A 19,201-nucleotide genomic window follows, 5' to 3' on the forward strand; every position below is an offset into this window, starting at 1 on the left:
ATATCCAGAGACACCTTGGAAGTACACTATAAACATTTTACTTCCAGATCTGATACTGAAACATTTTAGTTTCAGTTCTGATATGGAAAAATATTTATAGATATACGTCTGCCCTTTTAAAAAAATTGCTTTTATACCCTTTTCCCAATTCTATAGCTTTCCATGTTCATGATACATATCCTATAATGAACAATCAAAGTCATTAAGAAAAGAAGGGTGACTGCAAATGTTTTCTTTTTAAGAATTTCTTCCCTTCCTTCCTTCCTTTTCATCCTTCCTTCCTCCCTCCCTCCTTCTCTCTCTCTCTCTCTTTTCTTTTTTTTGACATTCAGTAGCTCGCATAGCAATGGCAATAAAGTTAATGGTTTTACTCCTTCCAATCACCTGAGCACCCCATACAATTTAAATACAGGTATGGCCTATGATACTCAGTATCTTTGCATCAATAATCTCAAGTTACATAGAATTTAAATATCAGAAAAGAAAATGTAGATTTCCTCTATGAAACCCATTGACATGTCAGACAAAGAGAAATGCAAAATGTGCAGAACAAAGAAAGACCATTATGTAAACATTGAGCCATGATGTGAAAAATGTCACCAGCCCTGTCAGAAAACAGAAAGGGAAAGAGGACAGCAAATTAAAAAATATTTGCCCTTCTGAGCAGATCACACCAATTATATTTGAGCAATAATCCTCAATACTATTACTTTTAGTCCACCACACAGCAATATCTGTAAATATGATTTGCTTGGACTTTCATTTGTCTTTGGGAGGACTTCATAAGAAATCACATTGTATCCAATAGTTCTTAGGATTTAAAAATATGTATTCAACATCATTTTGTTAATGTATGTTGTGTTAATAAAGTAACAATTCGAGCACAGGTTGAAAAAAATCTTGAAGCAAACAAGGAGCAAGAATAATCTCTCAGTATTACATGTCCTTAAGTTTTCATGTCATTAAAAAGAATATTTTTACAAACAATAATTTGATTCAAATTCCTTTTAGAATTCCACGTGAATATCCTCAATGCTGTAAATTCTTCAGCTTCCCAATTTCTGTAATAGTTTTCATTCATCTGATTTCTTGAGAAAATTTATGGAAGTCAATAGATTTTTTCAAATGTTCTAACAGTAAAGATTTCTGAATATTGCTCTTAAGTTTATTTTGCTTTATTAAATGAGTATTCTGAACTTCCAAAAACTGATTTGATCTGGTAAATTGTAAATTTATTAAACACACAGCCAGTAATCACCTCAGTTTTACATGCACTTTACTTTCCTAGAACAGTTCTTACACAGAGCAGAAACTCAATAAATATGCTATTTGAATATGATTTATTGTTCACTGATATAATTAGTGTATTTCTTAAATTATGGTACTAGTAAAAAAAGTTCATTTAATTCATGTAACAATTGATGTAACCCACCTACTCATGGTTCTCAATGGTTCTGTCTTTGAGCTTCTACCTGTTTAAATGTCAGAATAGATGACTTGAGCCTAATACAATAGGTCTGTATAAATTTATTTTTAACAAGGCAATATAACACAAAAGCAAAGCAAACTAAAAACTTAGCTACTCTTCAGTATATAATCATCTAAAACCATCAGTTATCATTAATGGCTGACCAATTATACCTACTACACATATATTGTGTGTATTTTGCAATTACAAGTAGGAGCTCAAACACTGGATTCCCATTTATTAAAAGGTTTAGTTGTATTTCTTAAATATTTCATGAGGAGAGTACTAACATTTTAAAATATATGTATTAATAAGCTCAAAGTCATGAATTACTTACACTTTATGAACCTTAGTTGTTTCAACTTTAAAATGGCAACAGTTAGAATATCTGTAATTTTTGAAGTTGTAGTTAGAATCAGATAAAATTATATACGTAGAAGGGAGATGTAAACTGCAAGTTAATAATCAAATGTTGATTACCTGATCTGGTACACTGCAATTATTTAATAAATACTTGGGATCATTGTTTGGCCATTTTTTTTTCTTCCAAATACTTACTGGTATAGACAAGTTGAAAGCCTTCATCTGTCCCTTCAGAATCAGAATTAAATTCTAGCCAGAGCTGGTTTGAAGTGCTACTGAGTGTCAGTCCTCTCATAGATGCACCAGTAAAAGCGCCTAGTAGATGAGTTGTTTTATCTTTTCCATCATAAATCTGTAAAATACATTCACAAATATAAAATATAAATAATTATTAAATATAATAAATTATTAAATATAAATTTTATATTATAACTAATTTTTATTGGGTTCAACTTTTCTGCTTTCATCTGTGGATACATTTTAAGAACTTTCAGTTTGTCAAAAACAGCCAAATGAAGAGAAAATACAAACTAAATAATTGTTGCAATTAAATTAGCAGAAATTGGTTGTTGAAATTTATTTTTAATTTTAAAAAAAAACTCTCCTAATCTTTTTTCCTCAAATATTCAATGCTAATGAAGCAAAAAGTTTAATGATAGCAGAAATCATTATTTTATTCCATATATAAAAATCATTCCAAAAATAATAATGTAAAAAGTAACAAATAACTCAACGTATATTTTGTTCTTTGTTCTGTGTAAGGTGCTGGGAATTTTTTTTTTTAAATTAAGACATCATTCTTAGCCTGAAAAAGATTTTTAAAAAAACCCAATATTGTCTGCCAAACATATTTATAATGAGTTTTTCTATTTTTTGAGCTATAAGCACATTTTTCCTTTTAAAAAATAAGCTTTCTTTAAGAAATAATTTAAAAAGTAACCATTGAAAGGTAAGGTATGAAAAAAAGCTAATATTTTCAAATTAAAAGAATTATCTTAAGCTCAGCTGGGAGAATCTAATTCGGCACCAAAACTAACAACAGTTTATTTAACAATGTAAAGTCAAAAGATGGAAAACAAATAATATGGAAACATCATTATAATTATCAAAGTAAAATGAAGTATGATCATTCAGCCATGAAATTTTGGAAGCATGTATAAAATCATTAAGTCAAAATGAGAAGCAAGTGTTAATTAGGAAGGCTTTAAAAAGAAAAGAGTTTTATAGTTATGATCAAGACAATACTGTTTGATTTGTAAATAAAATCCTTCAAATATATTCAAATACATATGGGAACATAAAGGCAACAAGAAAGGACAAAGCAACCATGAAATTTTGGAAGCATGTATAAAATCATTAAGTCAAAATGAGAAGCAAGTGTTAATTAGGAAGGCTTTAAAAAGAAAAGAGTTTTATAGTTATGATCAAGACAATACTGTTTGATTTGTAAATAAAATCCTTCAAATATATTCAAATACATATGGGAACATAAAGGCAACAAGAAAGGACAAAGCAATGCAGCCAAAGACAAATTGTATTTGAAGTAGACATGAATGCAATCATCCAAATGAGAAAATAAAGTAAACCAAATGTACCTATCATTTAAAAGTAAATTTATAGTACAGAGTGATTATATTGGGTCTGATCAGAACCACATAGAAATTTTGAGATTATTACTTCTCATTTCTATTTTTATTTAAATCAGAATCTTTAATTATGCTTTTATTTATTTGGGCCTATTTTCTTTTCCTTTTTTTAAGTATAATGTTACCATTATTATTTTTGAGATATGTCTTAGTATCTATTTTTATTTTTCAGAAGTTTATAAAGCTAAAGAAGACTAAGGTAATTGTATAATAGTATACTTTTCAACTGAAAGGGAGAGGACTCTGATGCTCCCCATAGAAATATTCTCACTTAGCACCTAATTCAGATAATGAAGACTTATTTTTATGTCAAATGTAGAATTCCAACTTTTCTTGAGAACTAATATCATGAAATGCATTGAGGGCTTTTATAACATTAATGAAGTTCTTTGATGAGACTCTAATTTGTTATAATGTTGCAATTGATTGGGTAGTCTTACACTAGAACAGACTAGAACTTAATATTGCCATGTTTCAATTATCAAACCTTTTATAACGGATCAGCGCCTGAAATTAGTTATGGTGTACAGACCCTCTCCTAGATCCGGAAGGTTAAACTCTATTACAATAAAATGCTTATCAACAGTCAAAACTGTGTTGTTGTTAATGACATAATGAAGGTATGATTAGAAGGCACAGGCCCAGTCATTTCTCTAAAAAATCAGCAAGTAGGGTGTTATCAGAACCCAAGAGCAAAAAGTACATAAAAAAGTAAAATCAAATGAGAGAAACTACACATGTACATGAGAACAATCACACAAACCTTCAAATCATTTCTGCTTATGGATACTAGAATTCTCATTTCTGGCCATTTGTTTTATAGGTTGATTTAAAATTTTAAATAATTTTTTTCTGATAAGTTGAGTAAGATGTCAAAGTTTGAATGAAAAAGAAAAAATTTTTACAATCATTAATCAAAAAGGACAATATTCTAAATCTTAATATGTTCTTTCCAAAGATGATATGTAACAGAGAAGATAATACCTGTTTGTATTCAAATATGTATGTCTTTGTAACAGCTATATAATGTGTACTCAATTATAAGAGCTATTGTTTTAAGTGAGGGAGTTGGGAGCACAACGAAGGGTCAGGTTTTCAAGGGCCTTAGCTTTGTGGTTACGTTCAAGTTCGAACTTAGCCATGAAAGCTGTACGGCCCGTCACAAGTCATTTTACTTCTGAGATCCTCAATATGGGACAAAAGGAAGGGTTTGATGAGTCCTAACATTGCACGCTATACAAAATGGTTATTTAGAGAGTGCTTTTGAGGGGGAAGTAACAAAGGATTACCAATGAACAACAAGCCGAGTTGATACATACCTGTGGTGGATTAAGGAGATCACTGGTGTGCTAGAAAACATTTAACAACCAGCTCTCAAACAAACCAAATTGGTGAATGTATATATACATACATATATCTTTTTTAGTAACTTGTATTGATATAAAGAGAGGCTGACAAACTTTTTTCTAAAAAGGTTTAGATAGTAAATATTGTAGGCTTTTGAAACTTAACATCTCTGTGGCAACTATTCAATACTGCCATTCTAGCACAAAAATAGCCATAGACAATACGTGAAAGAACAAACATAGCTTTCTCCCAGTAAAATTTAATTTACAGAAACAGGTTTCAGTTCCGACTTGGTCCAGAGACTGACATTTGTGAATCCCTGATTTAAGGGATGTGTAGCATGCTATTTACACATAGTAACAAAATATACAGTACTCATTGTTTTAAATTTCAAAGAGTTAATTGGTTCTTACAGAATGCTTTCAGTATTTTTTGCTAAACTTTTGTATCTCCAACTTGTAACCGCAACTTGTAGACAAAGGTTGTTTCTAAGTGAATATTGCTTGATTTTTCATGTTAATAAGTAAAATAAAAATGACACAACATAAATAATGTTATATCAGAACTTCACTGGTTTGTAGATGATATGAGCAACTTCTTTACTAAACTGAATAATAGTTTTCAAATACTTGAAAATATATTTTCTCGATTTTTTGTGCTATTCACAATAAAATGACTACAGATACAAACTCTTCCTACTTGTGTACAGTCAATGAGCAAAGCAATAAATCAAGTCAGATTTTGTAGTATTGCCTAATTTCTGCACTGCAAATGTTAGAGCAGGCAGGTAACAAGAACCTCTCGACCCCGACATAAACACTCCTACTATGGCCAATATCAAGCTCTCAAGGTGACATCACTGAATACAGAGTTGGAAAGAGATGTACAACCTGTCACAGTATTTCTACCATAAAGATACAATACATATAACTAACCCAAAAAGCACTGATAATAATTAAAGTAGTAAAATAATTAGGAAATAATTGCATTTATCACCTCTGCTTTTAACATACTTTAATTGTAAGTTAATTTAATGGTAATCTAATTGTAACACAATTTATTTTTTAATAATGGCTATGTTTAACAACCAGCTCACAAAATTACTGAAAATTTAACAGGCTCTCACAAGTGGTACTGCCAGAACTCACACATAAATTAACAAAGAGCTTGAAAATAATACATCTTAGAAAACAATAACAGCAACACATGAACCTTCTTTTCATACTTCCAAAAGAATGTTATTAATCAAGTCCTCCAACTATCTAGTTTTTCAAAAATATGACATAATCTCCTAGCCTTTTCTTTAAGACTCTCAAAGCCAATTTTGAGTTATTTTACTGACTCTTCTCCATAATCATCCATTTAGCCTATATTTTGCATAAGAAAGAAGTCTTTAAACTTCATAATGCTGACTGTGGTAAAAGATTGCCTTGATTTTTGTCCCTGCTCCATTCCTTTGTCTAAACATAGTACTTAGTCTTTTTCTGAAAACAAAAACAAGCACAGCAACAATACAAACAAATATAGTGTTTCTGACTGGTATTCAGCTCTTGTCCTATTCAGCTGACAAGAGCTATTCATTATTGACTGTGTAGAGCCTACATATAATCATCATCTTCTATAAATGTTAATTGAAAGAATCAAGTTACATATTTTGAGTGAGGGATCATGAAGTTCAATATTCTTGCTCATCGAAAGTAACAAACCCAAAGTAGGATATATTCCTAATTCCCAAACCTGCTGGTCATCACATAATCTGGAGAGCTCAATGAAAGTCCTTAGTCCCAAGTGCAGACCAACTGAAACAGTTTTCTCCAGATCTACTGAATCAGAAAATCTAGTAGTGGTGCCAGAAGTAAATAGCCTAGAGTCCTCGTATGATTGTCTATACTTGATACAAAATTTATTACTGTGGTTATAAATAACTAAAGTATTTATAAAAAGAAGGAAGAGGGAGAGACAGTGGGTGAGTGAGAAAACAAGTATCAGCCTCGATGATGAGCTCTCAGAGAGGAAAGCTGTTTGTGTGTGTGTGTGTGTGTGTGTGGATATAGATAAATACACACACATTTTGTTTTTTGTAGTTGTTTTTGTTTTTGTCAGAATCCAATACAGTGATGAAACCAGAAAAAACCAAACCAAAACAAAACGAAACCTTCTTCTAAGCCTCATACTCACATAAAGCGTATTACAAGAGAATGTCATTCTAAAAAAGATAGCCAATCCTACCACATAAAGGAAGAAAATGCTTCCAAATCTCTTAGTCAAGGGGTATAGGACTCTATAATGGGCTATTTGTTTTTCTTATTTCTTATTTCCTACTTGGAATGGTGGAAGAGAACTGAGCCTACTAGGTTTAATACTGGAAAGTGCTGGGGTTGAGGATGGGCTCTCATAGACTAGTTTGTAATTAGGTAAATGACCTTTCACCCTGAGAGAACTCTGGGCTTGGCAATCTTTCAGAATTAGTCATTTGCAGGGTGCATCTGTCTGCTTGTACATGCCTAACTGTGCCTGTGTCAGTAAGTATCTTTGAACTAATAGTTGTCCACGGGATTAATGAGAAGAATAACATATAAGCATTTTACATTTTACACTGGTGGAGAGACCATGAAGACAGATGGTGTTTAAAAGCCCATACCAAACTGTCTCTATAGAGTGGTTTAGTGGTTATTTTAAAGCAATCATTTAGAATAAATCCCAGGTAAACCTATAGCTAGAAGAACAATTTAATTGGTGTATTTTTATGTTAACACTTAGTGTGTAATTGTCTCAACTTTGGAATACATATATTTTTGTCTAGGAAAGTTATAAAAATTAAAAAAAATTCTAGGAATAAAAAATTTCATCCTTTCACTCATGAAAGAAAAATCGCTATGTAATGAAATCCACTAAAGAGCCTTAAATTGAGTTTTTCTGCCTTCCTCTGTTTCTCACTATCATATCCCCCAACAGTGTCACTTATTATTGAGGTCCCACCCTTCATTAAGGCAACATACATCACAAGTGCATGTGATCTTACTCCAAATAAGTAAGACATTAGTCAAAAAGCACTCTGAAGAACACATTAGGGCTATTTTTTTTAAAAGGCATTACCTGTTATCCCAATGAATTTTCTAAATAATAAACATCATTCAGTATAGAAAAGTAATACATACATTTCAAGCATCACAAAGAGCAGAGAAACGTTTTAGGGATTGTGGGGAAGCACTTCTTGACTTTTAACTTATAAACACATGTTTATTATTGCTGCTTATGTGGTACAGATTACTAGCTATGCACGTATTTCTGATCTGTCTTGATACATTTTTCCCCACAGGTGAAAAAAATAAGTAATGCCTCAGTTCTAAGTACAAGCATCCCATTTATCTTAAATGTTGACTCCAGTTTAGCAAATAAAATATACTTTAAAAGGAAAATCCAAACAGTGAACTGGAGGTTGAAGAGATTACAATTTAATTTCCATTGACTATTAGGAAAAAGCCCAAGAAACAGCAAAGGGCTTAAATTAATACTAAAATTATATATATCTCGGTGTACATCAGGAAATCTTTTCCATGTCTATACAAATCTTACAAGCATACAGTACTATCTGTGTTAGAGAACCATCAATTATCATCAAAATCATACTTTTTTTAAAAAAGAAAATAACCAACAATCTTAAAATCACTGCTTAAACAAAAATTACCCCATCCCTGTCAACTTGGGATATCATATTTTTTTTTCAAGATTTGTGAAAACAGATTTATATTGAATTTATTACCTGGATTAAGGAAATATTGACAATGAGAAAAAAGGCATGTGATCATTTTTTAAATATTCAAATGTGATTTATAGAAGTATTAAATTTTTATTCCAACAATGAATATAAACTATATTTACCAAAACACTTACTTTGCAAACTATAAATCAGCAAGTATGAAAATATTTATTTTCCTAAAATTGTATCTTTAAATTTGATTATTTCAAATTTTTAAAATACATTAATAAAATTTACATGAAATTTGTATTACCAACAAAGTATATTTTTTCTTAAATAATTTATAGATATTGTTAGTTTTATATATTCAGAAATTATGAACTTGTTTATAGTCATTAGTGCAATAAGTTTTCCATGTATCAACAGAGATACAGTAAGTTACTTCATAAACATCAAAATAAAAAGTTACTGTATTTCTTTTTAAAATGACCATTCAAAGGTTAATTATGTTTCATACATAATATTTACTGAAAATAAGATATTTGGCAAAAAGTGTTCTTATTTTGGTGTTATTGAAACCTTAAAATTTATGTATTAAGAACAGAATACTTATTATAAATAAACATTAGAAACAAAACATTCTATGTCAATGAAAATAATAATAGAAAAGAGGGAAATAATATATAATTTAAATTTATGAATGGCAGAATCAACTTATGGTTGATTAAATATATATATATATATACACATATATATGTATGTATATATTAGGGTATACTTAATAATAAAAATGATCAAAATATAAATATTCTGAGTTCACCTACCTTAAGAACATCTCCTTGTGCTAAATGAAATGTTCTGGCTGAAATATTGATTCCCTTTCCTGCTTGAACCTGAATACTATAAATGCATTCATGGTTGTTTTCATAGTTTAGTGGATAATTTGGAGAGAGCAAAATTCCTTCATTATTTGTTGCAGATGCACCACATTCCGCTGCAGGTAAAACAAAATATTGAAGTACAGTTTAATAGAAAGCATTATCATGTCAAACAATATAATGTATGGAAATGTAAATGCGTTTTATTTTAACTAGAGCCTAACATGAAAATAATGTACAGAATGGCTGTATGTTGTAGATGATTCATCCCCTCTCAAATACTAAATAGGAAGAAGGAACTACTGCCCATGGACAGAACACTTGTACATGAGTGGAAATAGAAACAGTTTCAGTATTCTCCCCGGGTGGATGAAAGGATATTATGGAAAAGGATGAGAGCAAAAGATTTTCAGGATGCATTTTGAGTTTGCAGATCACTGATTAACTTTATTATTTTAAATTAATTATTTATTTTAAAGTATATAAAAAAGTAGAGAAACCATTTTCTTTTAGAATGATTCTTAGTTGATCTTTTTACTTTTACCTTTTTAAAATTTGACCCTTTTTACCTCCCAGTAGTCAGCATTCTTCTAAGAACTTCAGTAACAAAAAGGACAATAAAGACTACAATGCCTTTGGAAACTAATATAATGGGTAAAACTCACTAACCAATCAATAATTACAATGGATTGGGTATCTTTGGGAATTGTATCACCTTTCCTAGTTTAAAAGATAGAATGGATTAAGGCATTCTCATAATCAATACATGCTACTGCTAACCCTCCAGGACTTATTTTGCAAAATTTGAGGAGGTGTCTAGTGGCTTAGGGAAAATTACGAATTTCTCATTTTTTTTCGTATTGAATTTTAATTTATTACATTAAAAAGCTTGTATCAATATTGCAAAATCAAACAAGTCCTTATAATTTCCAAACATGTTCTTTACATCTCAGAAATTCAATGAACTCGGCTTTCTGTCTTATTATAACTTGCTTTCTATTACCATACCATAGGCCAGGGAGAGTTATATTTTTCTAAGTTTTAACTAAACACAAAATAAAGCAAGTCATTATGTTCCAGAAATAAGACTTTAAAAATAATTATTCATGGGAACAGCCATAGGAAATACTTAACAAGATGAAGGCTAATGAATTGCTTTACCCTTTAAACGCTTAAACATTAACTAAAATAAGGCAAAAGAAAAAAGCCTAATGAGAAAATGAAAATGATCTGGATTGAGCAGTCAGTATATATCAACATAGTGTAAAATAATAATAAAAACTAATGTGATGCTAGGAATCAACCAGTCACATGAAGTGTCGCCCAGTAGAACTCTTTCAAGTTTCTTTTAAGATAAAAGGAAAACAAAAATGAAAACAAAAATTTATAGACTCCCAGTATTGATTCAGACTGTTTTTATGTTAATTAAACATGTTCAAAGATAAAAACAGAAGTGCCGTTATGCTTTTAACTGTATACAATTATAGTACCAAAATAAGTTTACAAATATAGGAATAACTATAAAAACAATAAAATTTAAAATAATACAATGTATCTTAAGTGGCATAAGATTTTATTTTTCTGAAACTAAACTATCCTTGGCAATGGGGATAAGGAGCCAGTTGCTGGAGTACAAGTTTCTGGAGTTTGCTATGCCTTTAATTACACTATGGTGTGCAGTAATTCAATTCCCCTCATTTTATCATCTCTGAATTGCTGAGAAACTTTCATCTAATAGTACAACATGATGCTATATATCCTTCACTTAGTAGGAAAGAATCATTTATATTTTAAATCTGCCTGGTTTCTTTCTCAGTAGTTATTGGAATCAAGGCATGCTTATGGGGGCATGAAGACAAATGTTTCCAGATCACACAGATGATCCAGAATGCACATTTATTTTTATCAGTTAGATTATTTATTAGAGAATGCAAACCGTTTTAAATTATGTTATAGAATCATGGAGTTGTGAGAATGTGTACTTGGGATTCCAGCTTGCAAAATACTGAAACCTGATTAACAGCTCAGGCTTTAAAATTCAGAGATTAGTTTCAAAATTAGGCTTTATCTTCAATCTATATGACGTTGGCAAGTTATTTATTCTCTCTAAGCCTCAATATTGTTACTATTACAATGGAAATAATAATACCCTCTTCATAGGGATGTTTGTGTGTGTGTATGTGTGAGTGTGTATATGTGTTGATATTATATGTAGGTAATACGTGTAGGACATTTAGCACAGAACTGGCATACAACAAGAGCTCAATAAATTAAAGATATCATTATGAATCTTCTAGTATAAATACAATGATGGCATTGTGTTGTATACACAGAAAAAGAGTTTAGGATATTTATATTGCCCTTATTATGACTATCCAGGGGTAGAAAAGCATTTATCTGTGAAAAGCCAGAGGACTCTTTCTAATTTTGGAGAATTATTTATGATATTAAAATTATTTTAACTGAACATAGCACAATCCCTCCAATAAAGGTCAAGTTACTTCAATTGCCCTTTAAAATACACTAAAAAATTATTGTTGTATTCTCAGCATTTGAACAGGTAGTAAGTGCCTTCTCCTATAAATCCTGGTTTTATAGGATATACTTTATAGGAGATTTTCCTTTTATATATTAAAAAAAGAACTGGCTTTTGTTATATTTTAATTTTTCAGTTGCTTTTAATGTAAGACATTTGCACATACTGAGGTATGGGGAAGTCATTCTGCCTAGTATATGATTTAACTTGAATTTTATGGTTATTAAAACAGCCTGTGTTTGTGTCATACTAAAAATACATTGTACATCTGCTTTAATCACTGAAAAAAAAAGTGTACATTGACCAGAAGTAAAGAATGTCCATGTTAAAAATAAAGATTAAATGCCTCCCTCCCTGGGTACTACCTCCATAATAATAAGACTCCTTTTGCAGGTGCCAAGGCCACACTGACTCGCTGTGCACATGATGATCTGGTTTGTTTTGGTTTGTTGGTCATTTTTCTTTTTTTCAATCTTGAAAGGATGTTTCCCTGACTTGTTTGATGCTTTTTGTTCTGACAAAATATAAAACTGCGCTGAAAATCATGCTTCTCTGGAGCCGTTCCTCAGAGTTGTTGTAGGCTGTCCCCCAGGCTATAGTTCTCAGGCTCAAATAAAATTCTTTTCTATTCCTATTAAAGATTGTTTATTGAATATTTCCACTGGCAATTAAAAATAGCTATAAATGATTTTCTACTTGGTGAAAAAAAAATCAGGACTTAAACCAAATAGAATTAAGGAAGAAAATTTAGACTAAATTAGCAGCTTTCTCATTTAATCAGGACTGATTACAAATAGTGAGGCCCAGAGCAAAATGAAAATGCACTGTGCTTGATGAAAACTTGTTAAGAATTTCAAGAGATCAGTAGAGCATTAAACCAACCGTGGCCCTTCTCAGCATGGAGCCATCTCTGTGCAACTGCATGGGTTTCACACCATGAAGCCACCTCTGCATTTATTCCTCTTAACAAATCTGCAAGGTAAAACTTATTTTCTCCAGTTTTATAGAATAAGACACCAAAGTGAGCTTTCTTGCTAGAATTGAACAAATGGTGTGTATCACAGCTGATATTTACACTGGGATTTTTATCTGTCGTTGCCTATGATGTTAAAGGGTAAACACATAATTTCTCTTTCAGATCAAAATACTTTTTTAGTATGAAAGGAGGCATCATTAATAATTATCCCATGCAACAGTGGTAAATTGACACTATCCCAGATAAACTGGTAGTTGGATCACTTTTTTCTCTATACTTTAACTGATGCACACACTATTTAAGAACATTATATTAAAAATTAAAAGAATTATTTTCTGTGGGCGTAGTTATGTCCTGGAGGTCAGAATACATTTATCCCACATATAATTTATAAATCTATATTCCATTATACATAATTATGAATGTTCAGAATGATGATTTCCTATCAAGGAAATATCTAAAAACATTAAAAAAGTAAAAATCTGTTCAGAGTGTTCTACTTATATACTCAGGAAAATCAACAAATTAATTTTTGATGAGTTTTAATAAAATAAAATGTTCTACTAACAATAATTTAAGGAGGAACGTCTTTAGACGTAGTGCCAAATACCAGGAGCTAGGTGACAATAAATTTATTTTTACATAGGATCTCTCTTTAACTTTATCTTTGAATTTAAAATATACCAAATGCTGGCTTCCCAGTACTGGATGTAGTATTAATATTTGCTCTGTAAAAGCTCTCTTTCCACACTTTGGCTATAGCAGTCTTGCTTGCCAACTGGAATTGAACAGGATTGAATGTTGAAATTAATAACTAACTTTGCACAGTTTGACCATATGTCCAAGTCTAGCAATGAACATGCTTCTACGTCTGTTGTGTAATAGGCTAACACAATGATATTCTCCAAATGAAAGTCTGATCTTAGGCTTTCTGCCTAACAAATACCACCAGCAAATTAAATTCCACAGAATGTAATACAAGGTCATTTATAATGTTGACCCTGCCTTTCTATCTGTTACCCACCAGTCTCTCCCATGCACCTTATAATTCACCTTTCTCCTGAGCTACTGGCCCTCTGCCACAGTCTCACACTCTAAGCCTTTATACATGATGTTTTGTCCACATGTAAGTGTCACCTCTGGCCCCAAAGGATGCAGTTTCAGGGTCCAAATAAAGAAGAAAATTACTTGACATGGAATAATATTTTTATGGTTCTTTCAACCATCAGGTGGCTGTGACGGTGTATAAAATAAATGAACTAATGTCACATTGAAGTATCAGCGGTACTTCTCCCAAATAGTAATGGCTGCAACGTTCATGAATGTCCAAGAAAAATACCAAAACTACAACATTTTCATCATATGTGAAAACTTCCCAGCAAATTTTCACAAGGCACATTTTATAATCAGAAGATATGAGTATTGGCAAACTGTCATTGAATACTCTCAAGGTACATTAAAATTAACTCAGAAGAGGAACTAGCAGCAGAACAGCTAGTCCCAAGAGAAAAGAATGGCTATTTGATTCTAAGAAGATAAGGTTATTTAAAAACAACATCAGCTGCACAAGAAAGAGGAGTTTGAGTAAAGGAAGTCCTAGAATCCAGGTGACAAAGATGAGTTGAAAAACAGTCATTTCCTACCATGTTGACACGTATGGACGGTATGCAGCTGTCACTGAACAAACACAAATCTATGACTTATTGCATCAGTGCAATGCCAGCATTTTCAGTCAAGTGCTGGAACAGATTGCATATATGATGTAATATCTATATGTGAAATATTTGTCATAATAAATATAAAGCTCTACCATAATTCTAATATAAACAACAGATTTCCTTAACAGAGTACCTTGGTAGATAATGTATACTAAGATATTTTAAATGATTAGAGTCAGATAATTGCATGTTCAAATTCAAAAAAATCGATTTTTATTATGCACTGAGCATGGAAGGTCCAGCATTGAAACGCTCATATAACTTGCTTTCCAGCAGAAAGATGGATGCTTACCATATAAGCATTCAAAAAGACATATAGCTGAATTAGAGGTAGGGTTTCTTTTGTTGTTTATCTGGTATGGTAGGGAAAATAACGTTTTTCATAGGTGTGTATGAAAGGAGAATGTCAATAGGTGTAAGCTGCTTGCTGTTCTTGTGGTGGGAATGCTTTTATCTATAAGGCTTGGAAAGTTGGTTGCAAAAGATGAAGAACAAAGGAGAAAACTGAATGACCTATATTCATAAATTTTTTTTTGATATTTTGGGTCAGAAGATTCAAAGGTTGAAATGTTTTCTGGAAGTGAGGAAAGCACACTTTTCCTACCTTAACATAAGCCCAGCACCTTTTTTCCCTCATGGTCTAGAATGAATATATGTTCTTAATAACTGATGTCACTAACTTATAAAGCCTAAGTTTGTTAATGTGAATTTCCTACAAAATAATCAATTTTAATAATCACTGTTAATTAGGTGATAATGTCTCCTCCCTCTGATTTGAATTGAAAGGTCATCTTTAAATTACAGGAATTAATAATATGGAAAAACTACATAATTTAGTAGAGTGTAGGGAAATATTTTTGGAGAATAGGTCCTCAGTGCTCTGTATAGAATATAAATATTTTTCTCTGCAATCTCCAGTCTACATACTGTTTATTACAATGCCTTTATTTTGTGAAAAACAAATCCTACTCATATAAAATATTTTTTAATTTAAACATACAGATTAAGAAATCTGAGTTAACTATATGAAACTCTTTGTTGAGTTGAAAATAATATGTTGATAAAATGTGGCCTTTGTTGGATTGCAGTAGGAGAAAACGTGTACTGGACTCAGCTGATAAGAGTTACAGCTACAGTGAGGAATTTGGTAGACCAGGATACTCACTGAATTTCAGTTTTTTCCTTACTTACTGAAAAACAGGCTAGCCTATGCATCATTAATCTCCATTACTGGGTTAAGAAAACCTGCTAATGTCTATTGTTTGCATACAGTCATATTTTTTTTTTTCAGATAAACTGGTAAAATGCTTTTCAGTAATTTGGCTGGAAAATTTGAAAAATGTCTATGACTAGAGAAGTTTGCAGTTATTTTTAAGAATTTGCATTGCAATTGAATCTGTGCTTTTATGCTATTTTGAAAACACTGTGGGTTATCTTAAAATTATTTTTTGAAAACAATAAAATAAACTTGACTTGTATTATTCAAAAAAAACTTAGAAAACTTTCAGACCTAAACATATCGTATGTTAAGTCAAGTAAGGTATAGCATGAAGAAGAAATATATTTTCCATATGTTTAATTACTACCAGAAGAAAAAATGGTAATATGTGATTGTGTTCATACAGAAGGAGGTGGGAACATTCAAACTGCCAAATTCAAGTCAACCGTTTCTTTTTTTGTCGTGTATGTGAATTTACCTATTTTTAGTTTTTAGGTTTTTTTAAAATTTTTATCAGCTAATTAAGCCCATTGTGCTTCAAATCTAATTTCTACTGTATCTCATCAAATTTAGACACCACATTTTATGCTCCTAAGAAATCAAAAATGCTGCCAATAATCTAATAGCCATTGATTGTGAGATACATACTAATTTCAGAGATATTAAATTTCTTTTGAAAAGAGCATCTAAAAATGTGAATATAGTAAAATGTGATAAGATTTAATATATTTAGAAACAATTTTAATGTTCGTTTATGATTTGGTATTATTAATAACACATTTCTTCTTTAGAAAATTTTTGTCAAATTTTCTATCTCAAATGGGTAATTGATGCTTGGATTCTCAGAAGGGAATGCAAATTAGAGGGTAAAGAGGTATATTAATTTCCTTATGCCACAACTGAAAATATGAGAACCATTAGTATTACTTGTACAAAGCCAGGTTTTTCCTTTCTTTTGTTATTCTTAGACAACAGTGATGTATAACTGGCTCGCTCTTTCTAGCTTCTCTAAATACAATGTTTGTATGTATCCAAGCACAAATTAGTGCTTATTATAGTTATTTACAAATCAAGAATGTCTCAAAATTTTTTCACTGGAAGAACTTAATGTAGGATTTGTTATTTTTTTCTTCAAAATTCATTTTACTGCATATTCCATATTTATTTTTTACTAAAATCATGGTAGTCATTATTGCCATGCAAAATTATACTTTTGTGAAGACAGAAGTTCAAAATTTTTTAAATCAAATACACAATTTTCAGTGAAAAAGTATAGAGGAATTTCAATAACCTGGCTTTCAGTAATCCTTTTATGCTTTCTTCCTTCTTTAAAAAGCTCTTTAGAGTCTCCTGTGCTAAATTTATTTACTCATGAAAAATAATGGTATTAACAATAATACCTTAGATACACCAGGCACTACATTGGGTCTTTAGGACAAGTTCTTTGTTCTCATGTAATATGTCATCTAGAAGAGAGACAGACAGAAACTGGTACATACACAAATGTGTAATCTGTAGTGTGATACAAGCTTGTACAATGACCTGGGATGGCAAAAACAAGGAAATTATACATTTTGAAAGATGGATAAGACAATAATGATAAGAAAGACTTCCTGGAATAGGTTATTCTTGATCTGAGTCAAAGAAGTGATTCCAATGTTAATCAAAATATATGAAAAAGAGATTCCAGGCTAAGGAAACTGCTAAAATCAAAGTACAAATGGGTAAACCAGATTGACATAGTTAAAAGAGCCAGTAGCTGATATGCCATTTTAAGAAATTCAGATTTTATCACATAGGCACTGTAGATCCACTGAAGAATTTTAAGAAGAAAAAATATATATATGATCAGTTTTGAGAAACCCATTAGGGCTGCTCTATGGGGAACGGATTATAGTCCTGGGTTCCCAGAGGGAAAAAAGCCTAGAGAAGATTATTATAGTAGGTCAAACAGAAGACAGTGAGAGCTTGAACTAAAATGATAGAGGAAGAGGAGATTGAAAGTAAAAGTTATAGAAGGAGGAATAACTTTGAGTATGTTGATAAGTTTATTTTTGTAAATAATGAATTTAGTGTGCCTGCAGGATATCAGGTGGAGAAGTCCACTAAACATCCAGGCATATGTACAGTCATGGGATTGATATTTCAAACCACAGACAAAAAGATTTATTCAGAGGACACATACGAATTGAGAAGAAAAGCAAACTAAGACCAGAATTCATAAAGCCTCAGAATTTAAGCCAGAGGCAAAAGGAACACTCATAGGAAGCTGAATCATGGAAGAGTAGGGAGGAGATAGTTTCAAGAAAAATATTCTTGGTGATGCTAAATGTTAGACACAGTTAAATTAAGATGAATACTAATAATTCACTGCTTTGGGTAATTAAGAGGTTGAGAAGAAAAGGAGAAAGACAATGATCTTAATGATATTGACTATAAAAAAAGGGAGAAATACAAGGATACTCAGCAGTGACTCAGGTTTAAAGAAAGTGTTTTTTGTTGTTGATGTTTGTGGGGTTTTTTTGTTTTTTGTTTTTTGTTTTTATGCTAGTTTTGAATCTTAAAAGATTTGAAGGTGTTTATGTTAACAACAGTACAGACATAGAGGCTAAGTGCAGTTTTCAAAAGCCATCCCTGATTCTGAAGACCTAATAGTCTAGCATCCTAAAACTAGACTAATAAAAACGTCTCCTGGTAAAATCTGTGTGATTTTTAATGTGGTAAGTGAAAACACAGATTTGAATTCTACATATACTATGATTATTACTATGAAACAACATACATATAAGAAAAGTCCTATAAGAATATAGAACAAATTCCACTGTAGTTTTTGGGTAATTTACTCATTAATTAAAAGTTTAGTGAAAAATTGGTATCAAAAGTGTTCAAAACATGTTTCCTATTCAGAGGTTAAATGCAGTATCTTTTGTCTAAAACAGTCTCAGATTAAGTGTAAGATTAGTAAAGTTCTCTCCTGGGACTGGGGAAGAACGGAAGTAGGAGATGGGAGCAGACAGCTTCTTCTTTGTGCATTTTCCTCCTCGTTTTCCTGTATTACTTTAGCATGAGCACTGTTTCCCTAACACTTTTTAAATGAAAAGATAAGAAAGCAAATAAGGGACACATCATTTCTTACATATTAGAGTGACTTCTATGCCATTGAGTGCCCCCGACTACTTAATTAAATGATCCAAATGCTACAGTAAGCAAAAATTTAAAGCATATAAAAGAGCATGTTTAAAGAGGGAAGTGTATAATATAATGAATATATAAGGAATATGTTAGCTAAATTAAGGTATTGGTTAAGAAAACACAATTACTTTCTGAAAAGTAAAATCTACATTAAGCAA

General features: G+C 31.1%; 1 protein-coding gene across 3 annotated transcripts in view; it reads right to left on the bottom strand.

Annotated features, from left to right (window-relative positions):
• The window catches only part of CSMD3 (CUB and Sushi multiple domains 3), a 1,005,695-nt gene that overhangs the window by 259,337 nt on the left and 727,157 nt on the right, over nucleotides 1-19,201 (bottom strand). For all 3 annotated transcript variants that reach the window (XM_031691263.2, XM_072949624.1, XM_072949623.1), the window contains 2 exons: nucleotides 9,349-9,518; nucleotides 2,027-2,183 (listed from right to left, as the gene is read on the bottom strand). In XM_031691263.2, the coding sequence (XP_031547123.1) occupies nucleotides 2,027-2,183; nucleotides 9,349-9,518 (327 nt within the window). The remainder of the gene's footprint in view (nucleotides 1-2,026; nucleotides 2,184-9,348; nucleotides 9,519-19,201) is intronic.

This window comes from Vicugna pacos, chromosome 25, assembly GCF_048564905.1.
Source record: "Vicugna pacos chromosome 25, VicPac4, whole genome shotgun sequence".
Classification (NCBI taxonomy): domain Eukaryota; kingdom Metazoa; phylum Chordata; class Mammalia; order Artiodactyla; family Camelidae; genus Vicugna; species Vicugna pacos.